We start from the raw sequence: 19955 nt of genomic DNA on the forward strand, positions 1-19955 counted from the left end.
GTATTGCTCCCTCTTGTGTTTGCCAAGTTGTTATTACAGCTAATATTGCGCATTAGATATCTGTCAGCATTGTGTATATATACAGTATTGATGAATAGATGCGAGGCGAATTTGATTTAGCAACTCCCGAAGAAAGCATGTTTAACATCATCTGTGTTATTTCTGTTGGGTCATTTGCAGGAAAGCTGCGTAACTAATGCACAACGGTCAAAAAAAAAAGTTGTAATTTACAATAAAATAAGCAGGAGTCCACGATTTGCAACATGTTCTAATTCATTTCCTCTTAATTTGAAAAGAAATGTCTAATGTTCCTTTCACCAACGTCCAACGCTACTTCCCCCTAGTTTTTCACCAAAAATGGTTTAGCTCAACCCCAAAAAAAAAAAATTCCAAAGAAAAATATTAAAATAGATATTGAAAAAAAATCTGTGAATATAAAAAGTATGCGGGAGGCCCACAGTATTATATTTGCAAGGGCGTTTTTGATTGGATGTCATTCGTGAGCAGGTTGTGATGCGATCTTTGTGCCGGTATTAGAATCTAAACGAGAAGAACGCGGTGGCAGAGCGTGAGGAGGAGGTGCTCGCTGTTGTTGGAGGGGTGGGACGAGGAGGAGAAAGCGGCGCAGAGGAGGACATGTTCTTCGTCCAGGTGCACGAGGTGTCCCCGGAGCAGCCTCACACCGTCATCAAGGCTCCGCGCTACAGCTCCGCGCAGGACATCATACAGCAGGTTAGGAGTTAGGACACCAAGTTTGCTTTCCAGAATGTTCTGTTCTAAACATGCTTTCCCTCAACTACCCCCCCCCCCCCCCACCCCCCCCCAGACTCTGTCCAAGGCCAAATACTCGTGCAGCATCCTGTCCAACCCCAACCCCGGCGACTACGTCCTCATGGAGGAGGTGACCAAGGACGCCGGCTCCAAGAAGTCGTCCGCCGCCAAGCCTGTCCAGCGCGTGCTTCTGGATCAGGAGTGCGTCTATCACGCACAGAGTCACTGGAGGGGCGCGGGAAAGTTCATTCTCAAGCTGAAAGAGCAGGTAGCGTTGCTACTAGGACTAGCATACAGTATGGATGTACTTGCAGGAATCTCCACTTTTGGTTCAAGCTGTTTCTTTTTTCGCCACTCCCAGTTGAAGTTTCAAAGTAAACATAAGACAGTGTATTTAGAATGACATTGCTTTGCTGTTTATCTTAATGCGAGCTAAGGACGACCGTCCCTGTTACAGTGCGCCAACTCATATAACAGGCATATATTCTTTGTCCTCTGCGATGAATGACTGCTGGCTTCCTGAGATATTGTGGTCGTTTTCTTCGTGTACAGTGGAGCCCCACATAATTGTGGCCTGGCATTCACGAATTGACGTATTTGTGGCGGGAACAAATGATTGGCATTCCCGTTCCTTTCATTTGTGGTAAACGGGCAGCTATCCGGCCGTGATAAATGACATTCTTCTCTCGGCGCGTGTGCGCAGGTGGCGCGCGAGGACAAGAAGAAGGTGATGTCGTTCGCCAGCGAGCTGAAGAAGTTGACGAGCCGCAGTCGCAGCATGACGACGGGCGCGGCGGTGGACGGCGCCGCCCAGAGTAAGGACGAGAGGGCTGCATGCTGCGTGGCGCTCACCGAGCTGCACGAGTGAGCCTCGCACTCTGCTCTGTGCATGGGGAGTGCGGCAGAGGTATTGTACCGCGTTGTTGTCTAACAACCTTAACTTGGACCGAGTGTTGTGCTTTGTGTAACTTTGTTTGCTGTATGGCCATTTAACCCTTAAATACTGTTCGGGATATTTTGGGCATTCAACTGCGAAATGCGATGACTTTTCCTAAAGTGAGGCAAAATATACAAAGGTATGTAAAACGAAATTATTTTTGGTGCTACCCAGTTAGCTGTACTTGAATCGCTTTAGGTTTGCCAATCTCAAAACTGTGAAGCTGTACATGGCATAAATGATTTTTTTTCTATGGGAAAGGGATAACAGTGGTCAAAAGGGAGCTTGAAAAAAAAATCCCGAGAACTATGTGTGTATGCACAATGAGCAGTATGTCAGGGTTCATAAATGAAAGACGCCATGCAAGTGTTGACCCGCCACACTAACCGACCTGTGTGACCTTTATGACATCGGCGGTCAACAATTGTCACCTTTGCAGGGTGCGCGAGTGCGGGACTGAAGGCGTGGATGGCAGAGGGAAGGGTCGGGGCGGGACGTCGCCCGCAGACCCCGTCTTCCCCGTCCGCCGGAGGGCAGCAAAGACCTGACGCCTTCCCCGCCTCCTCCCTCAGCCCGGCGGCGTGGAAGCTTCACATCCTTCAGAACTGGAAGGTCCACAAATGATGGGGATTGGCGTGAAGGCGACATCCTTGTGGCCGATTTTCTTGCTTGCTTGAAGGGCCGCGCCACGGAGCTAACTCGGCGGCGGCTTCGCGTCCAGGACGTTCGGAGATGAATCAAGGTGACGGAGGTTCATGTTAGAGGGGGGGGAAGGAGGAACGTTTGGAGACAAGAGAGACGAGCTGGCTTGTTTACTTCCTGTCTTACTGCATCAGCGTACTGTAATGTCAAAGGACATTTTGGGCGGCAAAGGGACAAAGAAAAATGCACATTTAAAGGTAGAGCAGGACACGAAACGTAAACATCAGCTTTCAAGGTGGTCCTTTAAATGAATTGTATTTTGCAGTTGCTGACAAGTGGGCTCATTCGCTACAATGATAATGTTTGCTTGGCCTCAGAATATCGCACTATCATTTATTTGTGTTTTTTTCTGATTTTGTGGTCATGTGATCTGAAGCTCATTTCTCGTGGATTTAAGGACTGCTACTTTACCAGCAGAAAAAAACCTAATATAAAGAGGTCTTTTAAACCCTAACCCTAAATACGAAGTAATATATCAATACGTCAGGTCAATCCTAGGGCTGGTTCTTCAGAGAAATGCGGCATAAAGGTCATCAAACAGCAGTTTGCACAATTGCTTTTTTTTTCTTGTACATTTTTGGAGTTGGTTTCACAGGGCTTGAACGTGATTGGATGGTCCAAACAAAAATAGATCATCCGATTTGTTTCTTTTGATTTCAGCCCAGTTGAAAAGTTTGATTCGGGTGCCCAAACCTAAAATGTCTTTGGCTTAACGAGGTTTCTCTTTTTCAGTTTGAACTGATTCTGATTAGAGTATGTTGGTAATGATCTTTGACTTTAAAACATGTTTGGGGCCACTTTACCCTTTTTGATTTGTGGAATTTTCACTTTTTAGAATTTTTTTGCTTTCCTAAATGTTCTTTCTTAGTAGAAAAAAACTAAAAGAAAATACACTACAATATAATAACACTAAATCATTTCAAGGAAGACTTGCAATATCATCCCCTTTGTCAATATCTTTATTTTGGGGTGGGGGGGGTTGTTGGCATTAATTCACATTCCATCTTCCAAAAGGAACACATTTTTTATTCATTGAAATTAATATTCATAGTTATGTCCGCTTTAATCAGGGTAAGAATAGACAATTACCAAACTTTATTTTATGTGAAATAATGAATTTGTTGTCATCCGGGTCCAAAAACGAGACCTTTAATGTGTTGAAAAGTGACAGCAGTGGTAGTTTATTTAATCTTGGTTAAATGGGATTTTATTTCCAAGGGCCCACAAAGATAAAAATCTTGCCACTTTTTAGATAAATATTATTAATTAAACAGAAAGGGATTCTGTCCTATGGTTTCTGCAGTTTATTCTTTTCAACCTTTAATTTTCCCCCAGGATTTATTATTATTATTATTATTATGTATCTTAATGTTTGAGAGATGTTATTTATTTGACATTTAAAGCCCTGGTTGGCATTTAACTGTTGTTTCGTGGATGTGTCATTATTTTTTATTTATTTTAATGAATTGAAAAGGAGATTGTCTTTATTGATGGTGTAAATTGTGACAAATGATTAATTCATGTGAAAAGTATTCAATCTACTATTCATCCCTTCAGTCGTTCTGGAGTTTCAACATTTTTTATTTTTAAATAGGTCGACTTGCTGGAGAAAAGTAACACTATTTTAATATTTCAGTAGTTTATTCACTATATATATATATATATATATATATACATATATATATATATATATATATATATATATATATATATATATTGCCACTGACAATTTGTTGACTGCTGACTATGTAAGTGGTCGTTTTCATTAAGACAAACGTACACATTCACCATGATGACAGCAAAGGTTGTCTTGTTACTTGAATTTTTCATTGGATGAATATTTGTGGATTTGTTGCATGTTGGAATAACAATAAAAATACAACATGGTTACTGTGCTGCATGTTGGATACTTTGAATTGCGTCACTCCTGTTAGTGTTCATGTTTACAACCTGTACGGCAATATTTTTAATGTTAAACTGAGCAAAAAAAAAAAAGTAGCAATTTCAGATTTGATTTTGGTTTGGGCTTCTCCATTGCAATATTTATTGTTATGTGCTCTTTTCCCGGCATTTTCTTCGCTAATTTGTCATTGGCTCTAACGTGCTGGGACCCTACATATCTCAACCGTTATTTCAAAATACCTTGGGTTCAATAAAATATGTTTAGTCTCGGATTCAAAGCTGATAAACCACAGCCAATGAATCAGTACATACAACAGATCTCGGCTCAAAGTTGACATCTTCAATTTGTCTCAGAGCAGTTATTATTCCCGTTTATTCTATTATTATTATTATTATTATTATTTTGGTCACTCGCTTGCGCTACCTTTTTCTTCTAGTCATATTCCTTTTTCACAAGCGATTAGCGCCCTCTCTTGGTGGAAAGTAAACACTGTAGCCAGTGAGAGTTTCCTGTTTAATTAGGCGCAGGTGTCGCCGACGTGAGTACATGTTTGGCAGTTTTTACATCCGACGCTCTTCGTGATACATTCCACTCATTTTTTATCCGTGTTTGGGATTAGGGTCCATCATTTCCATTAGGATGTTGACGTTGGATACTTGGATTTGAACCTGCGGTCCCCCCCACAGCTGTGTTGAAGGCAGCAATCAAGCGCGTCGCTCAACTGCAAGGTAACGCTTTAATCTGTTTTTGTGTTTTTGCCCTACGTAGCTTGTGTACATGTTAAAAAGCGTGATGGCAAACGTTTTCATGTGAAGCTAACTTAGCATATAATCAGTCAGTCACTACTCCTCCGAACACTTCATTACAAAAAACACGCGAGCATAATTTGAAGTGGCTGGGGAGAGGGATGACTGGGCTTCCCTGCTAAAGCCTCTGCCCCCGTGACATAGGTCGTGAGTAAGAACATGTTCGTCGCATCCATTCAACTCCATAAAAAGGAAACAGTCGCACATACTTAAGAATGCCATTGGATCACATTTTTATTTTTTTTTGATACCTTTTGCCAAGAACCTTGGCAAAGATCTTACAAGACGTCACGAGTCGATGCAAAGAGTCGGACAGTTTTCAAGGTGAGCCGTGACACTGAACGGGAAAGAAAAAGTGCTTCACGAAGATCAAATTGAAGGCAATTTTTGATGATTTATGTGACTTTTTTTAAGCTGTAAAGTTTCACACAAATCAAGTCCACTTTGCAGCCTAGAAGTCTTTTGACATGCTGATTAGCGTTTTTCAAACTGGCACTTGAGCGTCTTTTTTTTTTTTAAGTACAAATGAAAATTGACTGCGTCTGAAGATTGTTGTAATGTGTGAGGGTGTCAGTCATAGTTTGGTCATGGGAATGTGAAGGTTGTTCCAGGGCCCCATCCAAAGCTCCTCCTCATCTGATTGCGTCCTCTCACTGGGACATCTCGGAAGATCCCTCATGACCAGGCCTTCGTCGCCCTCGCAGTTATTGCCGTCCACTCTGGAATCTCTCTCGCCTTCCGCCAGTCCTCTGTCCTCGCCAGTCCCGTTCCTAAGTCCCCCTTCGGTCCCCTCCTCCACGTTGGAGGGCTGCTCCGTGCCCACGTTGCTTGCAGACTCCGAGGAAATGCTGGATTGTCGAGTGTCGAACACGTTGACTGTCTTATGGATGTCAGATTTAGTAAACAAAGGGCTCGCTGGACCTGAGCTCTTGAAGGTGCGCAGGGTTTTGACGCCGCCGTCCGCCACAGTTCTGGGGCTGTTCAGGGGCAATTTCTCCTCCAGCGTGGCCGCCATTTTGTCCAGTTTTTTAAAGTGCTTGGCCAGACGTGAGCTGAAGACGGGTGACGGGGGCTTGGTGGGCGTCACGGAACGGCGGGTGCGAATGACGGAGCCGTTCTGGGCCACGTAGAGGCCGCCGTTGACGTTGGTGTGGTTGTTGAATGTGGTGGTGGTGGAGCGGCCGCGTAGGGGTTCTGGGGCGCTGTCATCACCCGTGGAACTGGTCTCGTACTCGCGGTCCAACACCAGCTTGATCCGACGTTTTCGGTTGCCGTGCTGGGATTGGACACAAACACAAGTCAATAGCCCTTTTCGCAACGTTTGTAAACAAGAGGCGCTGGGGTACTTCTGGTGCAGCGGAAAATTGGCTAGAGCTGACATGAATTGAAAAGGTTCACACGAACCTGTCTGCAGTTGGGCAACCAGAAATACCCCAAAAGGTTTAGGTTGTTTTTTTCTGATTGTCTTCAAATGATTCTTTTCAAGGTCAATCTTACACAAAAGGAGCGCAAGAGTATTTACTTTAAAGTGGAAAGTCAACCCAAACATTTTTTTTCAATATGTTCTATGCAGGCCCACTAGTTGAAAGACGGCATTCTGATTAATATTGCGTTTGTGGAATAAGAATTAAGCAGCAAAATCCACCCGTTTTTAGCCATCTCAGGTGGGCGGCCATTTTGTCATTTCTGTCCACTGAAAATGACATCACAAACGCACAAAAAACGGGTGGATTAACTCATATTCCACAAACGCAATATTTATCAGAATGCCTTGTTCCAACTAGTGAGCCTGCATAGAACATATTCTTGAATAAATATGTTCGGATTGAGCACAAGTCAGGTCAGGGTTAATATTGAAGCGATTGGTAGAAACAGACCTTTCTTGACCGGAAAACTGTTATGAGAATATAAGAGGACAGGACACCATGGCACACATCAAACCCAAACCAAGAAAGTCAGCAAGGCAACGTAACTTCAAGCAGGTCACGGCAGCACACTCAAAATCTTACTTCTTGGCAAAGAACAAAATCTTGAAGAAGAGGAGTTGTGCCAGGGCCTCATCTCAGTCCTTCTCCCCGTCCTGACCAGTACTTTGCCTCTAGGCGCTTGTCTCCTCCTCGGTGTCCTCCATAATGGGTGAGAGGGCGTCCGAGAGGTCGATGGTCTGCGATGGCGCCCTCTCTTTTTGGTCTTCATTAGAGGAGTCTCCATGTGTTTTGGGCTTAGAAACTGAAGAGTATCTAGTGCCTTCTGCCTTGTTCTTGTGGTGTTGACTAGTTGTGCCTCGTCTCTTGGGACCTCCTAGTACTTGACATGTAGTTGCACCTCTTTGACCACCAGAGTCTTCCCGCTCATCGCTCTGTGATCCCGACTCCCTCTCAGAGTCTCCCTCCCCGTCGCGACTGCTGCTCTTTGACTGGCTTTCCGTGTCCGATTCAGTCTCTTCGCGCTCGGTGGAAATGCTCGAGCTGGGAATGTAGGAGTCGCTCAGTTCCGATTCGGAATCACGGTGATCGTGAAACAGTTTTCGCCGGGTGTGCCATGCCTCTGAAAAGCTGTAGTCCCCTCTTTCCGGCTTGCCCCGCCTTCCCCCCTCTGCTGCACTGCCGCGATCGGACATTAATGCAGAGATGCTCATACCTCCTACGGAGTCATACGTCTTCCTAAACCTCCCGCCACTCCGATCTTTGCTGTTGCTCCCCACTTGGCCAGCCACCCTGGCTGGTCCTTGGAGTCTTCTGTTAAGGGAGATAAAACTGAGGGAGTCGTTCGGCTTTTGTTTCTGCGGCGACTGGGCAGCCTCGGCGGACCCTCGCTGATAAGTCCTGTTGATGACGAGAGCGCCATTGGGGACCAAACCAGGAAGCTCTCCCCTGTGCTCCGGTCTGGACCCCTCCCCACCTGCCTTGATCCTCTCCCAAGTTTCCATTTCTGCTCTGGCCTGCCATATTTGAATCCTTTCATCTTCTTCCCGTCTTCCGGCCGCCACGTTATTTCTCTTCACTGCCTCCCCTCTCTGAAAGTCTTTTCCCGCACCTCTTCCCTCTCTTTCCCCCAACTTCCCCCTGCTTTCAACGCCCACCGGTTCGATTCTGGCTTTGTTCCACGGCAGGTGGATGGCCGGCGGCTGGCCAGCTGTTGTACCAGAGGACAGCAGCGAACTCATGAGAGCTCTCAGCTTGGCCGCGGTGCCCAAACTCACTGGCTTTGCGCCATCCTCGGCTGGCTGCGTTTTGTCACTCGTGAGGGGCGCTGGGGTAGTTTTTGTGGTGCCGTTTGGAAGCCGGGGACGAGTATGGCGGTAGGGACGGTGGGGCGGTAATGGGCCTCCTTGAAAATGTCGTCTAACCTGCTGTCATAGGGGCATCATCCCGAAGACCAGAGCAAACATTTTAGAATAGCAAGTGAGCGATCTGAATGATACAGTAATGCAGACACTTTAGGGAGTAATGGAAACTGGACTTTAAGAAACAGGCTAAGCATTAGGTGGCGCTCTTGTATTGTGAGGCCGGGTAGAATAAGAATCCTTTTGAAATTGGAAGTATGTAGGAGTTGAAATAGGGTCATTTAGATGTCGCTGACGGAATCAAACTAATTAAGAGAGAATATCATACACTTCACCTCGTATACGTTTCCAGCCCGTTGTGCTTACCTCTGCATCGGATTCCTGCGGGCTGTAGTAATAGCTGCCGTCGTCATCGACGACAACCTCGCCGTATTCATCGTAGAGACCCGAGGGCGAGATCAGCTTCCGTCGACTGCCGTATTGAGGAAGGTCATAGCTGGACACACACGCAAAAAGCATGAAAAAGAGAAGCGATATGCAAAGACAAAGTGGATATTCGAGATTTGTGCGAAAGCAAACCAACGGAATGATCTTTTCTCTGACCTTAAACCAATCAGAGGTGAAGACCAGCGAAATTAGACAGCTTAACAAACAAAAGATTATCCGGAGCCACTTAACGCGGCGGCATTGCGGTACGCTTCATGGATGCCTGACTAAACCCTATTTAATCACAAAAGGAGCATTTTCTAGCCAGCAGGCATTTTTGTTAGTGGAAAAAAAAACAAAAATCCCCCAAAGGAATCGATTTTTCTCTTTTTGTCCCACTGTGCTTCCGGGAGAGTCGCCTGCTTCCGTCGGCCAAAAGAAATGCGGTCGTGTATCAGCGCTTATGGACCTCAGGCCCTGGAGCCAGAGACTGGATGACACACACACACACACACACACACACACACACACACACACACACACATGCACACACAAGATGATATCCTGGCTACAATAGATGCCCGTGTGATTAAAATAACAAATCTGCTCGGAGTCCTTTGGCTTGTTTCCCGAGACAGAAAAGTTGCCTCATGTAATCACTCAGCTTACAGTCAAGCCTGTGCCATCCGATTGCAGTGAACAAGCAAGTCATAAACAAATGGAACAAATAGGAGGAGGAGGAAGATGGGGGTCAGTAAACAATCGTGGATGGGTGGGGTGGTGGGAGAGATGACGAGTTCCCTCGTAAAGGCTGATAATCCTTAGTATGGGCACTAAATCTAAAGTAATAAGTCTTAACCGGACAATAAAAGATACTAAAGGGATTTTGCAGCCATTAACCCCCATTGAGAATTTCATAGAGTCAATGTGCATTTTATGTTTCCCCCCCAACGACCACCAGGGGGCAGTCAAACATTGGGGTTAAATAGTTGCAGGTGACAGATATAAATAATTAATAAAAATGCAACAGGCCACATCGTTGGTCCTTGGACCAGTTCTGTTGTTGTAACATTTCTTAGGGTCACTCACTTGATGTTAACATGCTTCTTCAAAAAGTGTTCAAATGATAGTTTTCCTCATTATTTTGCAGCTCATTCTCGAGCTTTTCCAGATCTATGCTTGCGAGTTTTCTTATATGCTCTGATTGTAAGTGTTGCTGCTCTCTATGTTAGTTATTGGAAGCTTTATAAACATTGCAGCATCTATCGAAAGCCTTTCACATTTGGCTATATGTTAGCATTGAGCTAGCTGACTTTTGTTTGAATGTATATAAATATCCAATGTTTATTTCTCTTTTGTTTTATGCGTCATTTTTACAGTAAACTTCAGCTGGAGCTGCTTGGTTTGCCTCTCATTTGGACTCCAAAGAGATTCATTTGGATTTCTCAGGTGAGCGCAAGGTCCAATTCCCACATTCCTGCAATGGAAAAACACCACCTCTGTTTGTTCGTGCATTTGCGTTTGTTTGTTAGCGTTTTCTTGTGAACTTTGTTTGTTAGAAAGTTTGTTTAGTGCTTTGTCTTCCAGCAAAGCTTGAACCCTAACAAATGCAACAGACACAGCGATTAGATATGGATCCCGCAGGGTGTAAACGGTGTGATTTTGCTGCTCCCGTTTATGTACACATTCAAAAATGAGTTGGTGGATTTTGCTGCGAGCCAGCAGCATCTGGCCTATTGTGAACGTGTGTGTTTGTATTTGTGTTTCCATGGCAGGCTGCCTGATTAGCGCTGTTGCCACACTACCTAGACAGAATTAGCTTTGTGCCTACTTGTGTGTGTGTGTGTGTGCGCAGGAAGTTGTGAAGAAATAATGAGCGAGACTTGCAGCTGGTCAACTTTCGTTAAACATATATACCGTATATACAGTACACGAATGCCATTGTGTAGTAATGTGGGTGGCAGTGTAAAAACCAAGATGCACTCTGTAATTATAATTTCTACACAATTCGATACAATGCATCACTGTTGGCAGTCAGTGTGCGGAATAACATGCACTTTGGGGAGGAAATCCATCATTGTCTCATTCACACATGCTTTGATCGACCGCGTCATTTTGTGTTTAATGCACCGGCCTTGCTACTCCAATAGAAGATAACTGAAGAAGGCTTTTACAGTAACACACACACATCGACACTGTATGGACAATATAGCTTTTTCAGTATAGCTCAAATAATAAGTTTTAGTTCACTTGGGGCAGGGAATATGGAAAGTGCATGTACCCACTGGTGTCACTATTTGTGGAAACACATTCATTCAGTTTATTGTCAGCACTAATAATTGTATGGCATCTTTTTAAAAAAATGGTAGGGAAAGAAAGCATAGTGATAACATGAAGGGCCTTAGCATAGAACCTTGAGGGACCCCAAGAATTTATATATGAATTTAACAATACAGCATTACTGACCCGTGATCATAGTTGTAATAATCCTGCGTATAGTAGTCCTGACCCGGGTCGATACCAGACTCCATGGATAACTCCTGTCAGAAGGACGGACTGTTAATACTACATGGACGCACACAGAGCAGGCAGACGTGCTCATGAATCACTTCCCACAATGAGCCAGAAAGAGGTAAAAAAAAAAAAAGACACACTGTACCTCAGGTCTGAGGAGAGAAGGTCGGAGGAGTTGTTGTGTCTTCCAGAAGAAAAGAGAAGCAGCAGATGACAACACAAATTGAGGACATAAGGCGCTCTATCACAAAATTAGCACATTTATGTCCCCAAACGGAATGTGTTTTTGTCATTTTCAGTTTGGGTTGCCACAAATGAGCAGTCTATAAATACACATTTGTGGCCGCATGTCAACTTTGCACATGAGGAACATGCCGTTGGTTTCTTCATTCAAGTCAGTTCAAGGTCCAAGATGCAGATAAGTAAAAGGAACTGACAATAAACTTAATGACTTTCTTTTTTCTTTTTTTACATACAAACAAGAAGAAAAGAGAGATGAGCATGCGAGAGAGGAAAGCAAAGAAACAACATGCAACGTCGGAGAACAGACAGCAAGCCAAGACCTACCTCATGTTGTCCGTACCTACGACTGTGAGGTGACAGGAGGGGACAAAAAAGAGGCGGCGCAGAGACGTACTGTAAGTGAATCTTGATTTCACATTTGGCATTATGCAACCAGTTCATATTCAAACACACCGTGGCAAACGTTTCACATTTGGGGGAATTTAATTTGCGAGGACATCCAAAGAGTGTGTGTGCAGTTTTTGAGAGGTCACAGAAATTGACAAAATGTGAAACATGCACATTATTTTCCACTCCATATGCAGAATTCTGACCTAGACGTAACTAGGGATGGGCGGCACCGAAACCACGTATCGATATTGGGCCGATACAGACCACTTTTCAAAGTATCTGGTTCTCATGAAGACTGCCGATACCAACCACCGATATGCAAGGCAATAACATTTGACATAGAGTAAGTCCTCCTCGTCAGTAGTTGGCGCGACACTGTGGCAGTTTGGCACATCAGTGAATCGGTTCTCTGAATTTGTGAGTACTTAAGAATGAGTACTCATACTAGTATTGGTCTGGGGAAAAAAAAAAAAAAAGCCAGCCACTAAAAAGTGTCTGTGCCGGGTTTAAAAAAAAAAAAAAAAAAAAGACAGCTAGATAGGATTCTGTGTTAAATTAAAGGTGTGAAAGGCGAGATGAAAGATGCCTGGACGAGCGTGAGCCAATTGCAAGAAAAATAGACACGCTGACTCCGGGAAGAAATGAAGGCGTGATAAACAGATGAATGGCTGCTTTAAAAGGTGCTTCGCAGGTCATCCTCTGGTTCAAAGGAAAACACACACTTTTGCCTTCCGTGTGTGTGTGTGGGGGGGTGAAGACAAAGATAAGTCTATCCCTGTGCACTCATTGCTCTGACAGACACATTATTAGGTCGTCTGGAGACAAAACCCCTGCAGACAATCTGTGTTCTGTCACAAACACACATGGAATGATTGACTCTTTTATAGCCTTTCCACCTTGACTCGCTGTGTGTATGTGTGTGATAAAAACACAACAAAGCAAACATTATTATTTTCTTCAGAACATAGACTACAATGCCCTAAAATGCCCGATTCTTTCCCTTGTCATTTTTCTTTCATGTCACACACCTACAGCCGTTCAAGAGCCTTTAGCCTCAGCAAAGTGCTGACCCTTCAATCTTTTGGCCTTTTACCTTTCAAACAAATTTCTAATCAAAAGGCTTCTCCCTCTGACGTAGAACAAAAATCCCTGAGAGAGAGTTGGTTGGAAATGTGCTTGTAGGATCTTGGTTGGCTTGGATGGCTTTGTGATCCGTTCTTCATTCATAACCGGGTTTTCTTCCCTAAGTGATCAGTGATATTCAGCCAACAGTTTGGCAAACGGAAATACTTTACAAAAGTGTGAAGGGCAGCGGTGATCTTGGTGAACAGGCTTGAATAAGAGCTGAGGTTTATAATTCTAGTGTGTATTGATAAAAACTGCTACAAAGTTCTTGTAGTTGAGGCCCATACATTTTATTGACAGAAACATTGTACGCAATTGATCCTAGTAGGAAACGATTGTAAAAATGTTGCACGTGTTGTGATTAAAAATGCCACGCTACATTACAGAATTTTACATAAATCAACCCTTGTTAATAGAGATGCAAGAATAATATAAACTACATGACAGAAAAATACATTGTCATAATTTCCCCCAAAGAAGTGTTCAAATGCACTTTGGCTAAAATTAAAATGCAAACATGAATGGGTAGTTGTGTTACATTAATCTTTTTGAAGCAAACTAGGTCACTAAGAGAGCAATAACAGAACAAATCTCATCTAACTGTAGAAAAACCCAAACAAAAAAAGCAAAAGGTCATCGTAAACTGCAAAATCCCATCTGGAACTCACCCAGCACGACGAGAGGAAATCCCGAGAAACAGTTCAGTTCAGTTTGAAAGATGTTTTCGTTTGATACTTGACACTGAAGGCCCATTGAATGCACAGCTTAGAATAAACTTGTTTACGACGCGATAAGAGAGGAAAATAATGGCCCCCGGCTGATGGTCAAGAGTTGTGGTGAACAGAAAGTAATAGTAGTAAGTAATAGTAATAGTGTAATAGTTCCTCCTTAGATTCAACGGTCATTAAAGAAAGGCTTTCTTGATATTATTCACTCTTATTTAATGTGAAACACGTGTTGTTATATTTGATTATTACAGTAAATAGGAGCTCATTAGTGTCCGGAAGGATGTGATTTTCCTTCGATCACTAACAAGTAATGTTTTGAGGTCCTTTTACTCCTCTTCCTTAAAACAGCACATGAATCAAGTTAAGAATGGGAATGTAAAAATAAATTGCAATTGAGTGTGCGCTACATGTCCAAGAGGTGAAGGCTAGAGGACCGTGGACTGAGGGGGGAATCGTTTCTCGAGCTCGACCACAATAGAGTTCATTTTTGGGTTTGGCTGAATCTGTGGAGGTGAAGGGTTCACTTCTCCTCCTTCTTCTCCCTCCACTACTCCTTCTCCTCCAGCTAATACATCCGAGGAGTCGAGCAAGTCCACAGAATCAGAAGACGCACGGTTCTTCATGACCTTTATGAGTGGGATCTGCTTCTGATCGATCTGGCTGAACATGTTGGCTACAGACTTCTCGATTTCTGCGATATTCTGGATGTTTTTTAAGATGCCTTTCAACTCCCTGCGGGGAGGTTCCGGTTCTACAGCCAGGGGTGGTGGCGTGGGCCGAAGGGACACGGGTCGCAGGGCAGGTGCCTCCGAAAACGAAGGCAGCACAAAGGTGGATGGTCTCAAGAGTGAGGGTGACAGAGGGGGAGGGAGGGGCGGCGGAGGGGGAGGCGGTGGCAGCGGAGGGCGGCTGGAGGGAGATGGCGTCGGAGAGAGAGGAGGGGGAGGAAGGGAAGTCGGGTGGACGGGAGGTGGAGGAGTGGAGGTAGGAGGTGGTGAAGGTGGGGAAGGTGCAGGAGCAGATGGCGGTGGCGGCGGTGGAGTGGAAGGAGGATCGGGGATAATGTCTACATGCACCTGAAGGCTGTCTTCCAAACTCTGCTTGTCTGTTAGACCTGTCCCAAAGCGTCGTAACACAGGTGGGGTCGGCTTGTGGCTCGGCGGTGGCGTCCCTCCATCCGTTTGGGTGATAATGATACTCGGTGGACTCTCTCTAGGCTGGACATTTGGAACACTAGGGGCTGAGATGCACTTGGGATGCTGAGGGGAGTCCGGGAAAACAGAAAGTAGAATATCGGGTGCCAGAGATGCCCTTAAGTCTCTGGTTAGCTTTTGTCTCATTTCCTGGATGGCCTGTTGCTCAAACTGTCGGGCCTGTTGTTTAACTGTCAGTTTAGGCTCAAGGCTCGGGCTTACCATCTGATCCAAATCCAACCCGGGCTCAAATCCTGAATCCAGGCCGGCGTCTTTGCTCTCTTTGAATTCAGCCTTCAGGAGCTCCAATTCCCACTGCACAGGATCCATAACCACTTGTCTCCTCAAGGCGTCATACATCTCTCTGCGATGTAGCCTCGAAGGGAGAGTCCAGCTGTGGCCGCCCCCTGATCCCCTCCCACTATCACTGCCGCTGTACCCGCTGAATCCCGTGTCTCCTCCAGGGGAGCTGATCCTCAACCAGGCCTCTCGAAGACCTTTCCTGGAAGGGGAGAAGTGCCCGAGAAGGTCTCTCCTCCTCTGGCTTCGTCCAAGAGTCTCTGGACTGCTCAAGGTTCCGTCCTCATGGTAGATGGGATTTTTGATGGTCAGAGGGTTTTCATCTGACAGAAAGGTGATGCTGGACTCAGACTTGGGAAGTTTGTTGAGCACCCCTCCGTTAGCGACGCACTGCCGGTGGGCGGCGATCGCTCGGGTGGCGAAATCGGAAATCAGGCGTTGGCGATCGCTTTCGTCCAAACTTCCGGCACTGCGGCCACAAGGGCTGCCCCAAGGATGAAGGGGAAGGAAAAAGTAGAAATGAAAGATGGAGTGATGTGAAGGATATGTCTGTGGAGATTCTAAGTCATGCAAGTCATGATAAATTGCAGTTGAAAGTTGAATCAAGGACTCTGGACAACTGGACCCTTCTTGGTTGTTGAAGATGATTCCTCCTTCCTATGCCATCACTCATTGTCTGCTTGCAAAAATGTCTTGACATCTCTCCTACAAGGACTTTCTCACTCCGTGGGTCAAAAATGGCCACTAATGAGCAGATTTCCTACCAGACCTAAACGGTCATTCACCAGCCACCCTTACAAACAACAAAGAATTTCAGGGGACAAACCCACCAAAGGTACAAAGAACTGAAGACATTTGGATTAATGGGGAAACGTCTTCAACAACCAAGAAGAGTCAAGGTGCCTCAATTTAACTTTACTAGATGACATGAAGGATAATGTCTGGGGAATTATGTTGTGATGAGAATATGGATGAATATTAACGTCAAGTGTTGGAAAGGGGCGGGCATCCATTTGGGTACATGTCCAAATTAGGATTAATCACCCTTGGTGGAGAGCTCCACTCTACTGAGAAAGTTGCAATGGGGAGTTTGAGGGGTGTAAAACTCAATGATGTTGGACTAACATCACGGCTAAGGGATGTAGACTGCAAACACCTTAGACTGAAAGTGGTGCGATACAAAGGAGCCACTGTATCACAACTATCAATGACAGCAGGGAAGAATCCAATCGCTTTTTCACCGTGCTCAGAGAATTTGCAGATTTCCTTTTGACAAATAACCAATTGAACGCACTCTCCGCTATTTTCTGAATCACTTCTTGGAGGGCAAAAGCAAAACTGCAAACTTCCAAAGCACCGGCTTCCACCTTGAAAAGTTCATTCAACCTTGCGCTACACGTTTCTACCTTACAAGCTTTTACGTGGCGCACTAACCAAAAAGTGAAAAAGCTAAGGCAGGAAAGGAGCACTTTGAACATTTTACTCACTTTTGTCTGTCAGTTTTGCAGGAAGATGAAGAGATGATTTATGTTTAACATTCAGTACAAGAGTCATATGAAATAAAATAAATTCATCACGGAACAGAGTTGTCCTAGAAATGTTAGATAAGACAAAGTAATGCACATTTACAGCACACAGTGTTTGTTCTTGGACCAAGAAGAGAACAAATGCTATTAGAGTAGCAATAGGAGCAAGAACATTGAGAATACAGTGCTGAGAATGCAGATTAGTGTGCGTGTGTGTGTGTGTGTGTGTGTGTGTGTGTATTTTTTTTAGTCAAAGTCAACAAACAAGATACCAACATCACCTATGGCCAGTCTTGTCTTAATTCATTTTATCAGGTGTTTCTGAAATGTTGTTTTTGAGCAATTCCATCGATTTTGAGGCTCAACTATCCAATAAGATTTTATGGTGTTCCAACAGCAAATAACAAGATTAACTTAAAAAGGTAATGGAAACTACACATTGAAAGCAAAGCATGTCCAGACAAGCGCCAGGAGCGACTAAAATGAAATTAAGTTATTTGATAATGGGCCTCAATTACGAATGCGCAAACTTTTGCACTCGGCCTGGTTTTATTCTCTGATAAAGAAGGAACTGTTTGTACTCTGCGACATGCCAGCCTTGCTGAACTCATTGATGTGACACAAAATACCAACACTCTCACTTTCCAAACAAAAACACAGCTACAAATACTCTGCGTCTTATCAGTGGAACTAATGATCGCCCGTGGTGGTCGCCTTGTAAATTACTAGCTGTATTTATTTCAATTATCTCATCTCCATGTTCATTTTTGCAAGTTGAGGCTGCCTGCGTGAAATGCCACATTGTCCTTTGATTGAGTGCGCCCCATCTCGCACATGCATGGCTCTCATGTGAATGGCAATGGGAAAAGCGTATCGAAAACAGACGGGGGAGCGGCGATGCGTGGAATGCTGATAAGGGCTTCCTCGCAACTTCATCTCGATGCCCCGGAAAGGAAATTTAAATGAAACTATCTCGCGCGCCGCCTCGAGTACGTCAAAGGGTGCGCTGGCTTGTTAAAACCTGCGGATGGAAATTAATAAGGCATCGCTGCATGCGGCCGCTGTTTGAATCTAGTCTAGCCCGTTGGAACAGAGGAAAGTGTCAAGATTATACTAAACACTGTTCTTGGTGGGGATAAAGAGGGAGCTAACAACAAATTTTGAGCATATCATTAAGAGTGGGAAACTGGGTTGTAATGTCACATGAAAAACATACAGATACATAAAGGTAATGATTTTGGAGGACCTGAAGCAAAGCTACAGTGCATCTGGAAAGTATTCACAGAGCTTCACTTTTTCTACTGTGCTACAATAAGAGTCTCAAATTCCAGTCCTCGGGGGCCGATTTCCTGCATATTTTAGATGTTTCCCTCCTCCAACACACCCATTCAAATGATCAGGTTTATCAGGCTCTTGCAGAGCTTGCAAATTCAGCAAAAACCGGGCTGAGCTGAGATTCTTCGTGTTTTCATTTTTCTTTCAAATGAATAGTGTCACCATCTAGTGGTCACCAGTGAAATTACACCCCAAATAAATGGCAGGCAGAATGAAATGAAATGAGAAATTGTGCAAAAATATCGAATCTGTGAAACCATTTGTCAAGCCTTGTCTACACTTACATGGCGTTTTCGCCCAGCTCTTCGTACAAGTTGTTGGCGGTGCCCCCTCCAGGTTTGCCGCTCGGCAGCGCCATCTGGATGCGGGCGGTCTTGGCACACTCTTCCTGCCGTCTGCACAGGAAGCAGAGAGTTAGAGATCTGAAGCGGCACCTTATGAGGGCTTAAAAAATGCCAGTGAATCCCTCACTACACACGTTCTTGACAAAGACTGCATGCCAACGACCAGCAATTATCTGCATCATGTGCAGGGGGGTGGAAATCATGATTGTGGCTCTCGGTATGGAGATTTCATTTGTAGCAGCCAAGAAGTTCTGTTATAGATGCCTCATTATAATACAGCCTCAATGCGAACTGGAGCATCAGATATGGCTTAAGAAAATGTTTTTTTTTCTCAATGTTTGTTGGTATTGTCACTTAGTGGAAAGAAAAATAGATTTGAAGCGCTATGACTTTCCCTTTTTTGCTTTTCGTATTTAGCGCTACAATTTGCGTCTATTTTGGTGATGACCTTGGGGGTTAAAGCACCACCTGCTGGCTTGGCATGCGCTGAATAGCCAACAAACGCAATTTCCAGTGGATGGAAATTGTTTTTTTAAACTCCCAAGAGTAGTGAATAAAACCAACATCATGACAAGTGTTTTAGCATAACCATATGAAAACTGTACTCACTCTTTAAATCTGCCGATGAGGTATTCAGTGGAGAAACATGGACAGAACAAGAGGCAGTGATAGAGAGAGGTAGATTAGTGACTCTTTGAAGCGTCAATCACACAGATACCTGGGACAAATGTTCCAAGTAGGATTTATCAAAAATTCAAATTCCAGTGATCACCATGTTTGATGAGCGTCACTCTGTTATCTGTCTTCATTTGTGACGAGGCTCAGAACAGATAATCTTAAAATGTGTGTGTTTGTGTATGCGTGCTAACGATTTCATGGCCACGTGAGATATCAAATAGATACAGGGAGGGCCACCCGCAGTCAGTGCTTAGCTGAACAAGCTAGCTGCCACCCGACATCGTCTGGGCTGGCGGCCCAACTGGTGCTGCTGATGAAATGGAAAAATAATGACCATTGTTTAACAATATTGTATTGTAGTTGTTGTTCTCACAGGGCTGAGAGACTATAGGTCCATGTGTTAAAGTAGCAGTTAAGATTTATAATTACCCAAACATCTATGCTAATTAACCATTAGCATGTCAATGGTGTTTCGCATTATATGTAAGCGTTAAGCCAGTGAACTTTTGCTAGTCTGGTTGAACATTTTGCTGTTTAAATATGCAATATTTAATTATTTGTTGTATGCTCTGTCTATATGTGTTGCTGCTCTCTGTTACAGAAGCAGTTGTTTGAAGGTTTATAATTACCTCAACTTCTATGCCCGTTTTTTAACTTCTCAATGGCGTGTCACATTAGATGTTAGCATTAAGCTAGAGGACTCGTTCGACAAAATTCCATGGTTTGGTTGAATACTTTGTAGAAACTT

At 44.2% G+C, this 19955-nt stretch overlaps 3 protein-coding genes across 7 annotated transcripts in view; 2 read left to right on the top strand and 1 right to left on the bottom strand.

The window, feature by feature from the left end:
* Positions 1-4305, top strand: part of plce1 (phospholipase C, epsilon 1) — a 49089-nt gene extending 44784 nt beyond the window's left edge. Inside the window, exons 42-45 of one of the 2 annotated variants that reach the window (XM_086017149.1) lie at positions 538-732; positions 827-1039; positions 1475-1586; positions 2148-4305. In XM_086017149.1, the coding sequence (XP_085873275.1) occupies positions 538-732; positions 827-1039; positions 1475-1586; positions 2148-2332 (705 nt within the window). In that variant the 3' untranslated portion in view covers positions 2333-4305. Of the gene's footprint in view, positions 1-537; positions 733-826; positions 1040-1474; positions 1679-2147 lie in introns of both variants that reach the window. The other variant, XM_086017148.1, reaches the window with a different exon arrangement.
* A 516-nt stretch (positions 4306-4821) lies between these two features.
* LOC147128915 (glycylpeptide N-tetradecanoyltransferase 1-like) overlaps positions 4822-19955 on the top strand; it is a 139326-nt gene continuing 124192 nt past the window's right edge. For 2 of the 3 annotated variants that reach the window (XM_086016752.1, XM_086016751.1), the window contains exons 1-3: positions 4836-5041; positions 10211-10280; positions 11832-11983. The gene's annotated coding sequence lies outside the window, so the exon portion shown is untranslated. Of the gene's footprint in view, positions 5042-10210; positions 10281-11831; positions 11984-19955 lie in introns of all 3 variants that reach the window. The other variant, XM_086016753.1, reaches the window with a different exon arrangement.
* Positions 5362-19955, bottom strand: part of LOC147128916 (protocadherin-15-like) — an 89499-nt gene continuing 74905 nt past the window's right edge. Inside the window, exons 34-39 of one of the 2 annotated variants that reach the window (XM_086016756.1) lie at positions 18470-18580; positions 11913-11934; positions 11491-11529; positions 11298-11371; positions 8772-8901; positions 5362-6395 (exon numbers count right to left, since the gene is read on the bottom strand). In XM_086016756.1, coding sequence (XP_085872882.1) covers positions 5694-6395; positions 8772-8901; positions 11298-11371; positions 11491-11529; positions 11913-11934; positions 18470-18580 — 1078 coding nt within the window. In that variant the 3' untranslated portion in view covers positions 5362-5693. Of the gene's footprint in view, positions 6396-8771; positions 8902-11297; positions 11372-11490; positions 11530-11912; positions 11935-13202; positions 15809-18469; positions 18581-19955 lie in introns of those variants that run through there. The other variant, XM_086016755.1, reaches the window with a different exon arrangement.

The sequence above is a fragment of the Filicampus tigris genome, chromosome 19, assembly GCF_054856515.1.
Source record: "Filicampus tigris isolate MCC_2025a chromosome 19, RoL_Ftig_1.0, whole genome shotgun sequence".
NCBI classification, from domain to species: Eukaryota; Metazoa; Chordata; class Actinopteri; order Syngnathiformes; family Syngnathidae; genus Filicampus; species Filicampus tigris.